Here is a 20,910-nt window from a genome sequence, read left to right as displayed (position 1 = left end):
ATAGTATTAACTTCAATGTATGGTACTACCAACTCCAAGAGATCAAAATTTATGAATCAGCCCCCTCGCCTCCAAAAAGGCTTTCTGAAATCACAGATAAAAATTCACATGGGGATCTTTTTATCTGGCATCTGATGTTTGAGGTCTCTGACTAAACTCAGGGTACATTTTCTAGCTTTTTTTCCCATAAACCATGAGACCTTAAGTCTTCTTTTAAAAAGAAAAGAAAAGCTGTGATTCTCTTCTAACACCATGCACTGACAAACAAGCATAAACTACTAAATCAGAGCGCTCACAGTTGATAGTGCTGCACGAGGCATCAGGTAGTGAAGTTCCCAGACCCGGCTTAGTTCTAATAATGTGGCTGGAGCTTTCCAGAAAAATAAAGCCCAAATTATTAGGAGGCTTGTGATGAAATCAAAAGATTCAGCATCTTTGGCATCCAGTCAGTTTCACAGCTTACAACTATGTACTGGAGGATGCTTCACACACCTCACTGGGTCCTCACAGACATGCTGACAGTCAAATGGAGCTAGCAGCTAGAAGCAACTCTATCCCCACTGTGTTGTCAGGTGTGGCAGCGGGGAACCCCAATGGGTTTTAAATGACCTGGGGGGAGCAGGAGCAGGAGCAGGAGCAGGAGGGACACAGGATGTATGGAAGGGAGTGCATACAGGCCAGCAGGTGGAGCTGGGAGACATATGGAGAGAGCGGGGAATGCTCACAGACACCTTCCCCCATCAGTCTCCTCCACAGCCCTGCCGTAGGGGGTTGCCCACTCACCCACTAGGAGGATTTGATGACTGGCTGTAAGCTAAATTGAGTTTTAAACCTCTGCTTTACATCAAAAAATCAGTCAATTGCTATTATTTGTTTGTATTGTATGTGAATAATTTAATGAGCAAAAGAAATACATTTATAAGCAACAAAGAATTGTGACAAAAAGTTTTTAAAAGTGAGCGGGGGAAATTGATGTAGGGCCTGGTTTCAGCTCTTGCCAAGGGATCCCCTGGTAGGCCGAAAGAAAAGCAGGAGGCTTAATTTGCGAGGTCATCTCCTGTCCTAAGGGGCAGGGGAGTGAGTTAAGAAATTACCTTGTTCTGGTGGAAGAGTGGTGAGTTGTGGGTTAGCCTCAGGCAGCCAACAATCCCCTTATTCCTTCATCTCTGTACATGAGTGGGAGTTGCTGAGTGTTGCAAAAAGTAGCTAGGCTGTAGGCAATTACTGCTTTTTGATAAATAACACCCTGGGGAAGAGGGGTGGGAGCGGCACGCTATGAAAAAAGCTCTTTATATTTGCTAGAAAGCGTTGGCAACCCTAACCCGGGCTGATGGACGCCCTCCTGGGCTCCGAGAGCTGGGAAGTGGAGGCGGGCTGGGTGGGTTGTGTCTGCACGGGGCCGTCGGGGGGATCAGAGGGCAATCCCGGAACAAAGGGGAGCGCGTGGGGATGTGACCCGGTACTAGAGGATTGTTTGGGGCAGGGCTTGGAGGGAGCAGCTGCGTGACTGAAGCCACGTGGAAGCATCCCGGGGAGGCAGGAGTGCGGGTAAGTCCCCCGCAGTGGGAGGGGACGACCCACGTGGGGCTTGGCGGGAGGGGGCAGCGGCCCACGGCCCGGGAAGAGGACGGGGAGAGCGAGTCCTGAAGCGGCCCCCGAGCTGCAGGCGCCGGCGCCGGCGCCGGGCGGAGCGCGCTGAGTGTTGCACGGCCGGCTGGGCCCGGAAGGAGCGGACTGGGGGCGGGGCGGAGCGGGGCCGAGGCCGAGGCCGAGGCCGCTGGGGGTCCGTGTCTGAGCCGGGCGCAGCGGGCAGCGGGCGGTCTGGATCGCGGGTTCTTCCCCGGTGGGTGAGTGAGTGAGAGGCGGCGGCGCAGAGCTGTGCTTGGGCCAGGGCTCTTCTCCCCCTCGGGGGGTCCTCCACTTTTGTCTCCTGTCATCCGGCGCCCCCTTATCTTCCCGTCGGGTCCTGCTGCCCCTACGGGCCCTCCGAGGGCATCGCCTGTCCCCCACCGCCCGGGCCCTCTGCTCCTCTCCCCCGCCTCTCTCGAATCGCTCCCCCAACTTGCAGCTTTCCTGCGCCCTGCATCCTCTCCGGGACTGTTCCCCTCCTTCCTCTGTACACCTGCAACGCTCCATCCCTTCCCTTCTGCCTTCACCACCTTCCCCTGTCTGTACTCACTATCCCCATCTATATCTTCCCATCTCTGCCCACTGCCCCAGCCTGTATCTGCCTTGCTGCCTTCCCCCCTCCTACTCACCCTTGTCTCCTTGTAGCCTCTTCCCTTCTATTCCCTCGTGTATCCAATGCCTTCCTTTCTTCCCCCATTTCATTCCCTTCCATCCCACTACCTGGTTGCTCCGCTTGATGCCCCAAGTCTTCCATCTGCTCTTACTTTACCATCTTTCTTTGGCACCGTTTAGGTGTTGTTCTCGCAGCCTTTCATATACATTAACTATTTCACTCACCCAACATTCCTGTTAGGTAGGTACATATAATTATTGGTGTCCTCAATTTAAAGATAAGGAAACTGAGGCTACATCTAGACTGCAGGCTTCTGTCGGCAGAAGTTTTGTTGATAGAGTGCGTGTCCAGACTGCAGGTCTGTTGGCAGAGCTCTGCCAGTTGGGAGCATTCTGTTGACATCTCTGTACATCTCGTTCTCTGAGGAAGAAGGGACATCTTGACAGGGGGCATTTTCTGACATTCGGCGTCGTGCGGATGGGCGAAATGTCAAAAAAGCCTCTCCCAACAGAACTGCCAGCAACCTAGACATAGCCTGAGACACTAAGGCTTTGTCTAAATTATAGACCTTACAGTGGCACTATTGTACCCCTGTAAGGTCTCCTGTGTAAATATGCTGGCTTAATGAAATCACCCCCCCGTCAGTGGTGGCAGATGTGTTGATGGTAGAGTATCTCCTGCTAACAGCACTTTCCACATCGGTGCTTCTGTCAGTGAAACTTTTATTGGGTCTGGGAAGTGCCTTTTCACACCTACGACCAGCAAAAAGTTTTACCAACAAAATGCTAATGTGACTAAGTGACTTGCCCAAGGTCACGCTGTATGAGAGTGCTAAAACTGAGGATAGAAGTCCTGGCTCCCAGGGCTGTGCTTAAGATTTTCGACTGTGCTGCCCTCATTCTGTTTGCATGTGTACACCTGCACCTTTAAATTAAATAGTTCACATAATACTGTTTTCTACCACCTCTTCCGTGGTGGGTAGATAACTCATTGAATTAAATGATTAAATCACAACTGATGTCTTTTCTGCCATGTAACCTCACATCAGATGTTGGGATGGGGAACATGTAGTGATGGGCTGTGGGAGATTAGAGCCAAGGGAAAAGGGGACAGATCACTAGAAGGAAGTTGCTGTATCCCTTCTGTGTTCAGGGCTTTTGGAAACAGGGGCAATCATAATAGGTAGCCAGTATAATGACTAACAGTATATAATAAAAGCATTTTGGTGGATGTTATTGGATTCATTGTAGTTTTCAGAGAATTAACAGTGCACTTACAAGATATATTTGTTATTATAATAACATCTGTGGGCCCTGTGTATGACCATAGCTGCAGTGTGCTAAGCACTATACAGCTACAGACTTCAATTCTGGAAGTGTTTCTGTGCCAGTGGTTTTACATTCCAGGCATGACTGTGTTTTCCTCTGACACATGACATGGATAAACACCCCCCCATAGAGTGTATCATAAGAGTAGACATGATCCCTGCCCCCAAAAAACTTAAGTGTATTTTTAAAAAACTGAGTGAGAAGAATTAGTCATACAATTTTTTTTTTGAGGTTTAATTATTTTTTGCTAGCTAGGGTGGTTTTAAACTCATGGGGCAATCCACATTAGAGAACTGACTTATTCCTGAAAATGGTTGTCAGCAAGTAAAACCTGAAAACAGTTTTTGCTACTTAGACCATCTCAGTTACAGCATATTTATTGTCATTTAGGATCTCACATGACTGTTGCGTCACCACTTTCATAGTCTTGATTTATTATTTCAAAATTAAAAATTATAGAAAGATTCCTATATAATGCCTCTGAAAACAAAAAGTTACAATGTTTATTTTGTTTCTCATGTTTACATTGCAAGGATTTGCCTAAATAAAACTTCCTAAATAAATACTATAAAAACCCCACATCCTCAACGTTATCTTCTTTTGTTTAATAAAGTACATCGTTATAAAACAATATGGATGACAATATGCATGATTTTTGAGGTTTCACAAATATTTACGAGAAAGTCACTCACATGCATAAAAGTCTGTTACTTGTGTCATTTTGAAGAGGCTCTCTTTCCCTCTATCTCAGAAGTATTCGTGAAGTGATTGATTGGACCAAAATATGGATTCCAGGTTTGTTTTCTACATTATCTGTACTACAGTAGACACATACCACCACTTCAAATAAAGAGCTCTGTTAAGGATATTGATTTTTTCCCATTAGTAAGATTTTTATGAAATTAGATCAAATCTGACATGAATTTGCATACAGCCTTAAAGTAGACTTTAAACATTTGTTTGCCAAGTTGGTTCTAGAAGACTATGTTCCTGGAATTATTGAAGTTCAGAGTTCACTGGTTAAAGTGCAGTCATGTTGGATAGAGACTTGATGTCACTGGGGTTTTGTTAGCAGTCTTTCCAGACCTGTAACATGTACTTTTTATGCAAAGAGGAATTCAACTTGTCTAAAACCAGTAATTTCTTTCTTGTTGTGCTTCTAGTGTTATAAAATAATGGTGTATTACATTTTAAATAAAGAACAAAATTCACTATCCCAAAATATTTAAAATTGCAAATTCAATAATATATTAAAAGAACAACCACTTTTAACTAGCTTGGAAAACATAGCAATTTATTTTTATCTATTACAAATTTATAATGGTAGAGGGAAAGAAAATTTATTCTTTTCTCACCTCTGCGCAAATAACTAAGGAATGATAGAATTGCAGTGAGTCTGTTTGATAGCTCTTTTTATTACAGTAGTAATTTTCAGTCTTAAGAGGTAGTTCAAGCTTCTCCCAAAGTTATTGCATCCAATTCTACTTCATCTTGATCACCTCTGTTAAGCAATGGACTTTGTTGATCAATTGAGTAACTACTTAAGATAGACTTACAAATCAAGCTCTGGGTGTAATGATGATGTAATGTCAGGTACAGTTGACATACGTGGAACTGAATGATATGTTAGTAATGCTGATGTGATTCTGTAAAATGATTTTTGTTTTTAAGTGACTTACTGAGACAGTCAGTGTCAAAAGATTGTCACAAACCAACTGAAATCTGCTTGCTGTCAAAACAAGTAACCTCTTCCCCAAAAAAGAATGTCCTGTGCTTTCAGATTGCCTTGAAAAGAATTAAGAGCAGGTTAGATGAACTGCAGTCGGCTAGAAGTTTTGTCCTGACACAGAGTGAAGTGGAGGAGACTTGTAAATGACCTGTGCTCCATTAAGAGTACAAGGATTTAAGGACTTGTAAGTGACCTATGCTCCACTCAGAGTAAAGGCTTTACGTCAAGTAGATGAACACCTGTCAGCTAGATGGTGTTTGGCCTTGCCATGAGTGCAGGGGACTGCACTTTATGATCTCTCGAGGTTCCTTCCAGTTCTATGATTCTAACAGCATCTAGTTTAAAAGACCTCTAAAACAGAGACGCTTTGCGTTCCGTGTGATTTGTAGGCAAATGATTGCCATTCTTGGGGATGTACCATTCTTCTGGTGCTTTTGAATGTGGTCATGCCAGTTTAAGTAAATATGTACTGCAAGACCTTTGCTTGTTTTTTTTGGTTTGTAGTGGCCAAACATCAGTATATTAGTTAAAACATAATCCAGTGGTGGGCAACCTGCAAGCCACATATGGCCCATTGGGGTTCTATGTGTAGCCGCAAGACATTTGGTTTTCCATTGCCCACGTGCAGGTGTCTGTCTATTTTGTAATGGTATTACTCAAGTGACACATAGATGAAGCAAGTGCATGTGAAGTCAGGTGTGTGCTGATTACATACAGCATAGACTATGAGAGCTGTGTGCTCCCTCACAAGGCACTGCTATGGTTCACTTGGCACACCCTTCAAAATTTAGCTATGCAAGCGCAGTTAGCAAAACCACCCTATCTCAGGAGACTGTCTTGATTACGATAATCTTATGGACCACTCAAGCAGTCCACTCACTAACCTAGACTGCTGCCATAATCATTTGATATCAAATGTAAAGGTAAGTCTTTTAATTCATAGATTTAAAACTCAGATTAAAATTATGCAATTTTCTTTTCTACATGGCAATCATAGATTTAATACTCTGATCCAAATATTGCAATGTCCATTGTAAAACAACTCAAGCTATTTTTTCTTTAATAGAATTATTTAACTTTCAGTGTTGACAGGTATTAGTACTGTCAAATTTTGTTGGTGTGTTTTTCAGTTGTGCAGACAGTCCTATTTTAAATCTTTTGACTAGTCTAAGATTCTTTAATTCTAGAGAACCTGATCTTGTACTTTACTTTGATAGTGATTTAACTATTTATGCTCTAACTCCAGCTGTATATGCTGAATACCCTTTTTTTTAATAACATTTTAATCTTGAATGCTGGAATTTTTAAATAGTGTATAAAGAAAATCTGTGGAGTTTTTTATTTTTGATATGTTTTATAAGCATACAAGGATCATTTCAGTTCAATATAACTAGGCTTTAAGTTATTTTCACTTCAGTAATTTGAGCAGTTGTATTGCATCACACCCTTTGCACTGATTTGTAGGTTACTCAAGTAGATCCTTTTTCTAAGCCTCATAGAGGCTTTCCCTGGTGGGTATTTTGTTCAAGCAATAAACTAATCTGCTGACGTGTATGTTCTTCTGTTTGCTTGTCCCTGACCTTTGCTTCTGAGACATGTAACTGATACGTTTATTCGTAGTGTTGTGTGAGCTAGCGGTCATGTGGTGATACTCTTTATTCCTTAGTTATTTTCTTCTGTCTTACCTATCAACTCTGTTTCCAGTTACTCAGGTGTGAATGAGAAATCCTTGGTTTCTTCATGGCTAACTCTAACCTTTTAAATTTGGGGGAGAGGGAATGAGAAAGCAAATGTGCTGGATGGATCATAACTTTGAGTCAAATTATTGTTTTCCTTTTTTCTCATTACTCCCTTCCTGTGATAGGTCTGTTGCTTTATGGAAACACTAAAATTTTCTACTTACCTAGGGCTAATAATTGATTGTCTCAAGAGCTGCTTAGCTGCTATTACTTTTTTTTTTTTTTAATTGTTGTAACTCAGGTGGGTTTGTAGGTTTTGGACTGTGAACTGTGTTTACGGTTTGCGAATTCAATTATTTGCTAGCAGCCGCTTCCTGGGGGCTCCAGGGTACAGAGCATCGGCAGCCGCCACTTCCTCCAGGGCCGTGGGCAGGAGTGCCAGCAGCCGCCACCTCCCCTGGGGCTTCCCTATTCATGAAATTCAACATTCACAAGAGTTCTCAACATGGAACGCTCACAAATGTTGAGACCTACTGTATATTCCAGGCGCAAAGCTGCTCTACACCAAAACCATCTCACCCAGCTGCTGGAAGATCCTCGGGTGGCATTGGAAGCCACGAGTATTGAGATGCCAGGATGGCTTGGCAATTGATACTTGTCACTAAGTGCCTTATAGTTGCAAAATGTTGTCCAAACAATACCTTAGAACACCCTGGGGGTTGGTAAACATAGTTGTCTCCATTTAAAAAATTGGGAAATTGAGATAAAGAGGTTAAGCAAGCTGCACATGGCAGAACAGTGAGTCAGTGACACTATTTGTGCATCATCAAGATTGCTTTCAAATTGATGTACATTCCAGCTCTACACAAAATGAATCCTGGCTTCTTCAGATGAGCATTTGGCATCCATCAGTAGTGTATACACTGAGGGGCTATTTTTGTGTTGGGACTTGTCCATTAATCGAATTCTATGCCAGAAACACAGCATTTCATGACAAGATTCTACTGCTTAGTACTGCAGGTCCATATTTTTTGAACATACTTTTAGGGCATATGGCATTCTCACTGTGAATTATTTCCCAGAAGAAGAGGGGCTAAAAGAGGACCATTCTAGTTGTATCATGTTGGCCAAGAAGAACATATCTGTATGCTCCAGAATCTTACGTACCAGTGTTTAGCTGTGAGAAGCCAGGTATAAGTTTAAACTTGATGGTTGACTTAAGCATAGATAGACCCCTGTAATTAACTAGTCTCTAGTGGAAAAAGTGTATTGAATTTCTTCATTTTGGAAATGGAGCTCAAAAAAAATTTTTAACAAATAGAAAATGCACCTGGAAGTGTCTGGTCAGAAGAATAGAAATGATTTGTATTTCCCATCTCTCAAAAAAGTGCTCTTGCTACTAGGCTGTCGGATGTTATGGTGTTGGTCTCTTTCACTCTCTCTTGTTGAAGCTATTTTACTTTGTAAAAATACCTGCATAGTCACTGGAGTAGCAACTTGAACTTGGATGTCCTTCATCCTAGGCATTTTCTCTTTCTAGCCCAGGGACTATTATCAAAATTCACAGTATTTTATAATGACTATTCATCAGTCTGTCTTTGAGAAGTTCATTATGAAAGACAACAAATAGCATAGAACATCAAAAAGATTATAGCCTGGTGATTCAGGTACCATCACTATATTGGAAAGTCAGTTGCCTCAACTCTGTTGATTCAGACAAGACAGATAAATGGCCTGATCCATCCAGAGTATTTATCCATTTAAATTTAAATGCTAAAATTCCATATTAAATCTTCAGTTAAATAACTCTCAGTGCTTCTATTCAGACTCTTGAATTCATACGACCAGTGCTAAAATCTTCACTTTTTTTTTCCCATCACGAAACTTACAAGTAGAATGGTGAGAGCTGTTGACAGTATGGAGATTTGCAGTAGACTTTGGACAAGTCAGTTAATGCCTCTCCATGCTTTACCTTCCCCACCTGTAAAATATATGGATATTACAAATCAAAATCCATTGTTTATAAGGTGCTTTGAAATTTTCCAGTGGAAGCAAAGGTGCTATGGATGTGCAGATATTTTGTAATCTAAGGCTAAATCATTCTTTTTATGATTTACTAATAAGATTTTATTACATTTTACAAAAGAACTCCTAAAAGAAGATTCTGGATGCCGTGGGCCACCTCCTTCTCATCCCAGTTTCTTACTATATAATCTGTGCAATAGTCTTAGCTCCTGTTGGCTGTGAGAATAATACAATGGGACCAGGAATTTGACTGGATCTATCATGTGGCAGTATACTCTATGGGGTGCCAAGCCAGTCCTGGAGTTATTTTAATGCTAGTATATAAATCTTGTAAAATAAGGTGTTTAATAGTGATGCTTAAAGAGCCTTAATTTTGGAGGGATAGTTCAGTGGTTTGAGCATTGGCCTTGTAAACCCAGAGTTGTAAGTTCAGTCCTTGAGCAGGCCATTTAGAAGCCTGGGGTAAATAGATTTAAAAAAAAAAAAAAAAGTCTGTCGGATATGGTGTTTGGCCCTACCAAGTGGGTAGGGGACTGGACTCAGTGACCTTTGGAGGTCCCTTCTAGTTCTGTGAGATATGTAATATTTAAAAAATAACTAAAAAGATAAACATTTATTTTGAAATGGGGTTAAAACTAAAATCTCAGATTTCTGATCTTAAAGTGCCTATAAATAGATTCTCCATGAAAACAAACTGTAATGTATGCTTCTTAGACTCTGATAGCACTCTCCTACAAGACTGTTTCACCTGTGAACACAGCTTATAGCTGTACATTGTATTTTGGCTGTAACAATTGTTTAACATTCAAAATGTTGGGTTCTCCAACATAGTGTTTGGGGTAAAATAAAAATCAACAATCAGATCAAACTAAGAGCCAAATGATTAATAAATGAATATCAAAAAATGAATGTATCCACTAACCCAAGCTAACTGCTTTTAGTATTTCATCCAGTATTTTGGAGTCTTCATAATACATACAGATGTTTTACAATGTTTTATATATTTCAGTGGTGCTTAAATGCATTTCTCTTTATTTCTTTCAGACCCCTTAAGATTCGGACATGTCTTTCATATTTGATTGGATTTACAGTGGTTTCAGTAGTGTACTGCAGTTTTTAGGTAAGTTTTTATGCTACTCTGCTATAGCGTTTTTCATTTACCTTTAAGTTCTTCAAACATAGTTTAAACGTTCTTACTAGTTAAACAGCAGCATTTATTTTGATAAAATATTAAGCAGAGTTATTCATTTCACAGCTGTGAGTCCTTGCTGCCGCCTTCATCCATCTTTCTGCTTATCTAATTCACTTCTTTTTAGTCTAGAAAAAAATATGCATAGGTCTAGAGGGGAGTGGTTTTGCTGCCTGTGGCTGGTGGAGTCTGGGAGCTGACCCCGTGGCAGACACAGATATGGCTTGCTCTCACTAAGGGCAAGTGATAGCAAGGTGTCTCAGATTACTGGATACCCCAGGATTCTTCTCAGTGGTGGGAACACAGTGGTCTTGGTGTGTGGGTTTTTTTTTTTTTTTTTAACTCCCACTGATTTATACTGGTGTAGCTCTATTCCTATCAGTGGAGATACTCCTGCTTCTCACTAGTTCAGGAGGGGAAAACTGGGCCCAGTGATTTACTCTTTATATCTTAATTACTGTTTATCATGGGCAATATGGTGTCACCTGGAAGCCTCTTTCAGGATCAGGGCTCAGTTGTGGCCCTGCATTATGACAGAGGGCTGGATTCTGACAAACTGTGGGGTACAGTGTTACATAGACCAATAACATGTATTATTATGGCTTTTATGTATTTTATAAAATAAATAGTACACGATATTAATGAATCATGCCAAGCCACTTGACTACCTATATCAGTTAGATGTTTAAACTTCCTCTCTGTATGTTAGACTCTTGGCCCACTATGTGAGTGTTAGCCAATGAAATTTTAACTAAAGGGAATAATCTCTTCTCTCTCCTACTTTATTTAATCAATCAGTAATTGTTGCACATTTGAAAACTTCACCAGCCCAGACAACAGTTCTCCAAGGATATTTCTAGGGAGACCAATATGCTGGGGAAAATGTTTCTTGATGTGTCCTCCTTATATATAGAACCTGCGCGGAGACAAAATTTGTATCTGCATCCATATGCACAAAAATGAGACACACACATCCTCATTGACATCCATGGATGCAGGTAACTGCAAATTTGAAGAGTTCTACATACATTTTATATCTGCATCTCCACCCATATCTGCAAAAATGAGCCACAGATGTCTGCATCCACATCAGCGGATGCGGATGCCTCTAGATAGCTGCAGATTTGTAGGGCTCTACTTATATGTCCTCTAAGAACAACTTACTTCCTCCTTTCCTACTGTTGTTCAAAGACAGTCAGGGTTAAACAGACGTATAATAAATTTGGAGTCCTTGAGCTTACTGTTAATGGTATATTATTATCATGAAGTAGATAACAGTTTGTAAATCAAAAGAAAAAATGCTCATGAAGAGATTTTTGGGTAGAATTTTTTTCTGTATGTTGTGATTATGTTGTATTATCAATGAAGCACTTTGTTGTTATAAAAAATTTATATTCAAATATTGTTGGCTGTTTCATTCTGTCCATAATGTACCTGTCTGTAGAAATGCATAACTCAGTGCTACTAATATGCTCTTGTTTGAAATAGACAAATAGCATCTTGGCTCAGAAATGAGATGTAATTTGTTCTTACTAGAAAATTTGAAGAAAGCACCTTTAGCTGTTTCTTTTGGAGAAAGAGATCTCAAAAAAATTAGAGCCATCCTACACAGTGATCTCCCACATAATGCATTTACTTGTTCTCAAATTTTCTGACAGGAGGACATATGTACTTCTTCTGTGACGAATGTTGAGCAATGTCAGAACTCATTAGATAAGCTTTTCTTGCTGATGGATGGTGATGTTTTTCTATTTTACTCAATAGCTTGCCATATAACCAGGATAATTTGTATGCACCAAGAGCTGAATTTGAGAAGTCAGATGTACTGTATCTGAAGAAAAAAAATTTTTTTAAATTGGCTTTATAAACACACATTTCTAAGTCGCATACGTCTAGTATTCATGATGTTGGTGCAAGATAGCAAATAACATACCTGTAGTAGTAAAGAATACCAGATCCAGTCTCATCTGATTCTGTTAGAGAATTGCCACCTTCTCTGTCAAGGTTACTAATGTGCCCTGTTGGAATGTGATTCTAAAGATTACAGTTTAAAAGCAGAGAAGGTGAGTAAATAATACCAGGATAAAGGTCAACAGGATAGATGTTTGTATGTGTGTGGAATGCTGCAGTGTCTCAGAAGTGGTTTAACTGAAAATCCAGAAGAAAAATCCATAAAGAATAAACTTACCTAGACCAAAGCAAATATCAGGAAATCTCTGATCACCAGTTCAGCCATCAGCTGGTTCGGGGCAAGCAGGATGTCTTCTCTATAAAAACCCTTAATCAGTAACCTAAGACACAAAGAGTCCACTGTCTGGCATATTTTTAGAAGAACTGTGATCATAAATAACTTTGTCTTTTCTCTAACATGTGAACCCAGAAAGTGGAAATACGACTAATATGCAACTTTTAACACTGGATTGGAATACACAGTTAAGTAAAATGAAGGCAGAGAAACTAAGATGGTGAATTTTAATAGCTCCTCCCCAGTGATTAACCACTCGACTGGCTGCGCCAGGGGCCTGAAACAGTGCACCCACGCTGCTTGGAAGCCGTGCATGACCACTGTAGTGGCTTTCCTTTGCTTCCTGGTCAGAAAGTCATTTTCCTGCAGGGGATATAAGTTGTGTGCCTGCACAGTGAAGAAGTGCCCCCAGGAGTAACTTCAGTACTGAATTCTCTGTAACTTGTGCATGAATTTCAAACTTTAGGAACATGTAACAGCCTTATTTTATCTTAAAAATTATGATTCTCTTGTTGAAATTAATACTTCATTCTTCCTTTTTATACCATTTCTATGACTTTTTAAATCTTATTCTGTACTAACAGAAAACTAACAGCTGTGTGGCTGACAGTGGTAGTTAACAAAATGGATTGAACTCTGTAGCCAGGTAATATTTCTTCACTCGGGGCAAGGGGGCTCCCTTAAAACAGTTATAGTCAAATTAGATTCTGTGTTAAAGGTGTCTTCAAAGCAGGTGGTTGATTTGAAACCTGACATTAGTTTTGAGATTACGTACTGCATTCTCAGCATTGAATAGTTTGCAGAAATGGAGAGTGACTCTGACCCAATATACAGTATTGCAGGGGAAGCATCATAATTGAGGAGAATTGCCCTTTGATAATCTCAGCTTAAAAATATTTTAAAAGTCTCACTTGTTAACTTTCCCCTCTAGTTATTTTTTATACTGGAGGCATAAACACAGTGAAATTAAAGGGAAGAATTGTTTTTATAAGGATTATTAATGAAATGTAAAACTTTGAATCCATATTCTTAGAGTGTTATCATGTGACAGGAAATGTTTGACCAATGTATTATATGCTGTTGATGGTATAACCTTGCAGCAATCCTGAGGCATAGATGAGTGTTACAGTCAGACAAGGCTTGTCAGGTCTTCAGGTTCTATTGATCAAACTATAAAATGAATCTTTGTATGTTTAAAATCCCCAAACAATAACAGAATGTGTAGAATTAAAAACAACAAATTTCCCTTTTAATCGGCCAAGACTATTCCATTTGCAGAGAAGAGAACTGAGGCGAACATCCCCTGCTTAGTTTGAGGGTGCTGCCTTAGGCTTCTAGCATAGGAGAGGTCCCATAGGATACAGAAGAGGCCTTTTTGCTTGAGAATAAATGAAAATACTATTGCTAATCTTCTATGTCATAATTTTGGTTATATACTATTTTAACCTTATAATATTTAGTTATAAAACCAGTGTATTCAGTAAACACTTTTCTTTTAACAGGGCTATATAAGAAATCTGGTAAACTAGTATTTCTTGGATTGGACAATGCTGGAAAAACTACACTGCTGCACATGCTCAAAGATGACAGACTGGGGCAACATGTCCCTACATTACATCCCAGTAAGTGTACACCCTCTGTTCTTTAACACTAGAAATAGTGTCTTAAATCTCTCTCATGTGCCATATTTTTTTATAATGTATTTGTTGATATTACAAAAACTAAATTTGTTGTAATATAATTCAATATTGGTTACTTAATACTGAAAAAATATCTAATCTTGTTTTTCTTTAGTGCTGCATTGCTAGGTATTCCTCTCTAATATCCAGAATATTTGAATATCCAGCAACTTCCTGGTCCCAGGGCTGCCGGATATGATCACGGTTACTGTAATAACATAGGAAAGCACTTTTCCTCAGTTTGAGAAACAATAAAAATCTGTCTTCAGAAGCTCACCAAGTATTCTGTGTCTGCTCAGTATTCTGTATTATGTGCTCTTCAGAAACAAAGAGCATACCAGTTTTGTGTATTTTTAGCCTCAGAAGAGCTGACGATTGCTGGTATGACTTTTACAACATTTGATTTGGGTGGACATGCTCAAGGTAAGATAGTGGATCGACCGACTCATTTTGTTCTTGTTGTACCTAAGTTGACTTTGGTTCCAATAATTATAACCTTTGTTTCACATCAAAAAATGACCAGGTTACAGATGTTATTGTCAGGCTTTATTTAGCTATTTATTTATTTACCAATATAGAAAATATTTCCTGATTTGCTGTGTCTCTCTACTATTTGGTACACCCTCGTATAGATAAGAGTTACGTAGAGCTGAAGTAGAGGGCAAAGTCATTTCTTTTATAGTGAGGAGTCTTGTGGCAGTTTGAAGACTAATAAATGTATTTGGGCATAAGCTTTCATGGCTGGAACCCACTTTATCAAATGCATGAAGTGGAAATTACAGTTTGATATGTATATGTACACATATATGCATTTGTTAGTTTTTAATATGCCACAGGATTCCTCAGTGTGTTGCTGAAACCGCTTAATGTAGTTACCCCTCTGAAATTTGTGATGTGACCAATAGGAAGAACAATTTAAAAACAAAACAGAAAACCCCCAACCTGATTTTTACTATTGACCTTTATGATTTAAACTTGTATTTGCTGATGCAAGTCCATTGAAAACAAGATAAACTGCAGTGTATCCATACATATGTATCACTGATTTTTCGGAACACTAATCAATCTTCCCCCTCATCTGCTGCTGAATTGGACTGAAAGTCCAATACAGTTTATCATAAATTTCAAGATCATCAGCCATTTGAGTGCTAGATAGTACACAGAATCATAGGCTTTTAGAGCTGGTACTAATTTATAACTCTTCTTGTTAGCTCGCAGAGTGTGGAAAAATTATCTCCCTGCCATCAATGGCATTGTGTTTCTGGTGGACTGTGCTGATCATGAAAGATTGGCTGAGTCAAAAGAAGAACTTGATGTAAGTGAATAAATTGAAATTTTTTTAAAAGAACTAATGTACAAACTACCTGAAAAGGGGAACTTCTGCCACTGAATCAGGGGATTCAGCAATGTGGTTTTCTCCCCCATTCCTGTCTACTTCATCCAAGTACAAATTGCTCTTTGCAGCTGGTTCCCTCTCCTTGCATACAAGGATACTAATTCTCATTGAGCTCCTCTTTTTTTTTTTTTATCCCCACCAGTCACTAATGACAGATGAAACTGTTGCTAATGTGCCTATCCTAATTCTTGGTAACAAGATCGACAGACCTGAAGCCATCAGTGAAGAGAGGTTACGAGAGATGTTTGGTTTGTATGGCCAAACAACAGGAAAGGTAATGCATGTTTTCTTGTTGGAGAATAGTCACAGAGAGATCAGACTTTCCAGATCTGAAGAAGTGGGTCTGTCTCACAAAACCTCATCACCTAATAAATCATTTTCTTAGTCTTTAAAGTGCTACAGGACCGCTTTTTTGTCTTGTTGGAGAGTTTGTTTTCTCTGTACTTCAAAGAGAGAGCATCCTTTTGCATCACTTCTCTCTAGCTACATAAAACATTTACTTTAATATTCATTGATTTTTTTTTTTTTTTAAATTATACAAAAATACCAGATGAGATATAGTTCTACAAAAATTTGTTAATTGTTTACAGGCCAACTTTATTAAGAGAGAAAATCTCACTTAAACTACCACATTACAGTGTTCATAGCTTTCTGTAAAATAATTTTAGTGAGCAAGTCTTGAAAGGTACTTGTTCAGATTGGAACTCGGTTAGGATTTTTGATAAAGTTTGATAGGTACTGATCTTTTTGATTTATAATGCAGATTTATAGAGCAATACAATATAAAAACATTTGTCCAAGGATTAGAAACAAGATACTGAACACTGCTATATGACTGTGGAAATCTAATTTGGTCATTTATGAAAAAGTGATTACTAATGCCTGTCACAATAAACCAGGGTTTTATATATGAATTGTTGCACTATTTGAAATCTTTACTTTTAATTAAATGTAAATATAGCATTCAATTTATAACAGATGCTGAGTTATAGGGACTTAAAAACAAGTTTTTCCAGTATTTTTCATGCTTTTAGATTTTCTAGATTAGTCATGTGAAATTCAGTATATTTTTTCTGTAGAAGAGCAAGAACCACCTTTGGCTTATAACACAGCACTTGGGTTATAACAGGTGTTACCAAGCATGTTGGGGGGCGGGGGGACAAAGGTGAAGAGAGTTATAGTTGCAACTGCTCAACAGTGAGTATTATGAAGATGTTACGCTCTAGCGTTAGTGTAGCCTATATCTCCACACCAAATGTGGTAAATCTCATGTTCTTTGTGCTTTTGATCCCTTGTTCAGAAGTGCACAAGTTAAGTGTGTGTCTGTGATGTGGGATCCTTACTGTAGAATCAATGAAGTGTACAGCAATCCCTCCCCATCCGCAAGTTCCTCAAACGTGAGATCTGAATATGTATGAGTTTTCTTGTGTATGCTCATTCCACAAATGTGAGGCAGCTGCCTTCAGAATACACGAGTCACCACAAGCCATCACAACCCATTCAAATTTTGTGCATTCCCATGGTTAACTACCACCATATTGTCATGTAGACTCTTGTGAGAATGGTTGATGTGCAGGGTAAGCCAGTGGCAGAAGGGAGGCCAGCCGGGGACAGCGATAGAGGAACCAGCAGCTCATATGGGGCAGGCCAGCAGCAGCCAGGAGGCCAGCTGGGACAGTAATAGCGGGGCCAGCATCCCATGCAGCAGCTGGTAGGCCAGCTGTGCATGGTAATAGCAGGGCTGGCAGTCTGTGTGGCAGACAGCTAGGGACAGCAATAGTGGGGCCAGCACCACATGTGGCAGCTGGGAGGCTGGCTGGAGATAGCAGAGGTAGGGCATACAGCATGTGTGGTAGCTGGGGGACCCGCTAGGGACAGGAATAGCAGGGACAGCAGCTGGCAGGCCGCCTGGGGACAACAATAGTGAGGACAACAGCCCATGCAGAGTGGGCTAGCAGCAGGTGGGAGGCCAGCTGGGGACAGTGGTAGCAGGAACGGCAGCCCAAGCAGGGCTTACATAAGTTCATTACTGGCTGCGGTCCCCCAACCCTATTTTTCCCATAAACTCCGAAGTTCCTCTACTACCAGTTCCATTACCCATGGGGATTTTCAGGAATATATCCCATGTGGTTGGGGAGGGATTGCTGCAGAGCCAGAAGGGACCTTGAGAGATCATTAGGTCCATCCCCTTCCACTGTGGTAGGACCAAGTAAACTTAGACCATCACTGATAGATGATTAAACAAGCTTCTTAAAAACTTCAGATATGGGGATTCCACCTTTCTCTTGGAAGCCTATTCCAGGGCTTAACTGCTCTTATAGTTAGAAAGCATTTCCTGATATCTAAACTAAATCTCCTTTGCTGCAGATAAAGCCCATTACTACTTGTTCTACTCAGTGAATATGGGGAACAATGGTGATGGGTCTCTTCTGTCTGCTCTCCTCTTCACTTTCTTATCGTCCTCTTTTCTTCATAACACTCGCACCTAGGTTGTTCCAGTTCAAACCCCAAATGCAGTACAGGCCAGAAGTGTCATCAGATTAGTTGTAATGGGCTAGGGTTAGCCTGGGACTGCATTCAACATGACTGAAGTCAGTCTTAACATTAGTGGCAAATAACCTTTTTATATAATTTCAAAATGAATAGTGCCACTACACAGAGGAACTCCTAGTGTGCTGTTTTCAAAAAAACATCTTGGTTTAAAACTGTCTTTTTTTGATGCTGGCTTTTGCATTCCTGTATAACAGATAAAAACAATAGAATGCACTGTATATTTCAGCAAGGATCTTGATTCTTGGTAACTTCAGGTTAGTTACTTTTCCAAATTTCTAGTATTTTAAATAAATTAGGTAACAACATTCCATTATAAATGTATGTTTGTAGAAAGAACCCTTTTTATTCTAATATTGCAATTTGAAATACTTCTTATCTCTTTATTCCAGGGCAATATATCCCTCAAAGAACTGAATGCCAGACCACTGGAAGTCTTCATGTGCAGTGTGCTAAAGAGACAAGGCTATGGAGAAGGATTCCGTTGGATGGCACAATACATTGATTAATGCCAAAATCACATCAGTACATTCTGTCCCATGTTTGAATATTAAGTCTGCTCATTATTTGATCTCTCAGTGTACATACTTCAACTCAGTAGACTTTGTTTGGTTACAAAAGCATATGTTTTTTAGATTATTAAATCAACTATGCTAAATTGCAAGTGTGAGGATTGAAAAATGATTTAAGCAAGTTTGTACAACTGAATGTCACAACATGTTCAGCTTTCTATTCCCATAACACAACACTCTTTTTGAAATTTATGACTTGACAGTAGTTTCCCTGCACCATTATTTGAGAGTGACTTTCCACTACGGTACATCTGAATGCACTTTTTAACTACTAACAACAAGAGACATGTAAACATTTAATGCTCATCGTGTTAAATTTTTATGTACTTTTTTGGAACTGGTTTTATAAATTTAGACTATATAACCACCTCTCAAGGAACAATAAATAATTAGCTTATTGATAATTGCATGATGCCTTACAGCTTTCAATAATACACTTCCTTATGCAACGTCATGCAATAAAACTAAATCCAGTTTTTGGCATCTTTGATGGGAAATGTTTCATTTTAATGTGTCTTAACAAGTAAGGATGTCTGGAGATCTGAATAAGTGGGATATCTTCCTGAAACATTTAGGCCACAAGATAGTTTTAGTGTGCTTCGGAGACTTACAAGCTTTTCAGACTATTTGATTGCATTTGTTAGGATTTTGCATTAACATCAGAATAATCTAATTAGATGCCCTACCAATCACTAGTCTATATTTTTAAAAAATTCATATCAATCGATCAATTTGTATCTACCCAATTCTTGAACTAAAAGCAAAAGTGAGCCTATTTTATTGGTCTTGTAAATTAAAATGAACTTGTAAAATGGCATAGGAAGTTCACATTTCCTGGAAGCAATTAAGAAAAGAAAATTGCTAGAAATAGTATGCTCATAGTTAAATAGATCTCAGTTGTGCCAGAGGAGTTGATTCTGAATAACTGTTAATTCCCAGAAGGGCATTTGTCAATGTTACTTTTGGAAACTCACACCATTCCTCATGTGACAGGATCTTATTTTAGCCTTTTTTTTTCCCCCACCCCCAAGGATTTTTTTGCACAGTTTTGCCATGTGGGTAAACTGTATGTTATGCCTTGGAATCTGAGGTGGCTTATTTCTGGGCTAAAGTTTTGATATACTAAAACAATTGTGGGCTGGCATTTGACTGTTCCTTTCCCCTCCATGTATTACTACTGTACTATGGAAAAGATTATCTTCTAAGATGGGAAGTGTTGGAGCACATGTCAAATTCTCCTTGCTATTAGTTGGTACTTTTGACTCATGGTCTGTGTGGTATCAGATGTCACATTCAGTAGCATTCATCTGTGCCTATTTACAGCAGGTGGAGCTGTTATATGTATACATGTATATGTATACGTATATATGTATATGTATACATATAACAGCTCCACCTGCTGTAAATAGGCACAGATGAATGCTACTGAATGTGACATCTGATACCACACAGACCATGAGTCAAAAGTACCAACTAATAGCAACGAGAATTTGACATGTGGTCCAACACTTCCCATCTTAGAAGATAATCTTTTCCAATATATATATATGGAAAAAAGGTGGAAGTTCAATCCGAGATTTAAAACCTGGAGTCATCCTTTTGGCATGTGATTCAGTAGAGGCTTTTCCTAAGAGAGTAAGGACAGGTGCAATTTCTTAGTGTTTAAGGTTGATTTCCAGGAAAGATTGAGAGTTTTCGGGAATATATATGGTTTCTGGTGTCCAATATTCATGGTACATTGGTAATGTATGTCTGGAATTCATTGCTTTCTTCCTGTTGTCCCATTGGATTTGACTTCCACATGCTGGGTATACAAAAATCACAATGATAGACGTGAGCTACCCTTTCCCTGATCCAAACTTGAATGACAAAGTGTTGATAAACATCTTCACAGTCCTGAACTGTGCTTCTAAGTAAGAGGTACAATTCAGAACCTCAAAAGTTAATGTTTACAATGCATGTTTGCTATTCTGCAGATCCTATCTTCATATTAAGTCTTTTCCTAAGTTGGTCGTTAGTGGATGGTGAAGTCTAAGTAGCAAGTGAAGGCAACTGCTTTAATGTGTCAAATATAATGCGACCTAAAAGAGACTTAAATGTTGGTGATTCTTCCCCTCTCCCCATGCCCCTCCCGCAAGAAAAACAGTCTATTATAGAATACAATCTGTGTTCCATAAATCAAACTTTTAAAATAAGAAATGGCCTCTTTCCACTGTCAGGGCATCATTCAGGTCCCCTCACTGCCTAACATGGATGTTTTCTTCAGATATTTCTGA

General features: G+C 39.5%; 1 protein-coding gene across 4 annotated transcripts; it reads left to right on the top strand.

The window, feature by feature from the left end:
* Positions 1-1,524: 1,524 nt before the first annotated feature.
* On the top strand, positions 1,525-19,117 carry SAR1B (secretion associated Ras related GTPase 1B). 4 transcript variants are annotated; one of them, XM_075009702.1, is made up of 7 exons: positions 1,525-1,548; positions 10,048-10,123; positions 13,940-14,059; positions 14,474-14,539; positions 15,328-15,431; positions 15,655-15,786; positions 18,455-19,117. In XM_075009702.1, the coding sequence occupies exons 2-7, from the start codon at positions 10,066-10,068 to the stop codon at positions 18,569-18,571; spliced, it is 597 nt and encodes a 198-aa protein (XP_074865803.1). In that variant the 5' UTR covers positions 1,525-1,548; positions 10,048-10,065; the 3' UTR covers positions 18,572-19,117. The 4 variants fall into 4 exon arrangements, with proteins under 4 accessions (XP_074865803.1, XP_074865800.1, XP_074865801.1 ...); XM_075009699.1 differs by lacking the exon at positions 1,525-1,548 and adding an exon at positions 1,705-1,847; XM_075009700.1 differs by lacking the exon at positions 1,525-1,548 and adding an exon at positions 1,756-1,843.
* Positions 19,118-20,910: the final 1,793 nt, after the last annotated feature.

This window comes from Carettochelys insculpta, chromosome 15 (genome assembly GCF_033958435.1).
Source record: "Carettochelys insculpta isolate YL-2023 chromosome 15, ASM3395843v1, whole genome shotgun sequence".
NCBI lineage: Eukaryota > Metazoa > Chordata > Testudines > Carettochelyidae > Carettochelys > Carettochelys insculpta.
The sequence above is the reverse complement of the archived record's forward strand: the minus strand, read 5'-3'. Positions and strand labels throughout refer to the sequence as shown.

Excerpts from the sequence above, each read along its gene's own strand:
- SAR1B (XM_075009702.1), top strand. The coding sequence starts at position 10,066 with ATGTCTTTCATATTTGATTGGATTTACAGTGGTTTCAGTAGTGTACTG. Across the intron at positions 14,060-14,473 it reads TGTCCCTACATTACATCCCA|CCTCAGAAGAGCTGACGATT; the intron begins GTAAGTGTACAC and ends GTGTATTTTTAG. Across the intron at positions 14,540-15,327 it reads TTTGGGTGGACATGCTCAAG|CTCGCAGAGTGTGGAAAAAT; the intron begins GTAAGATAGTGG and ends TCTTCTTGTTAG.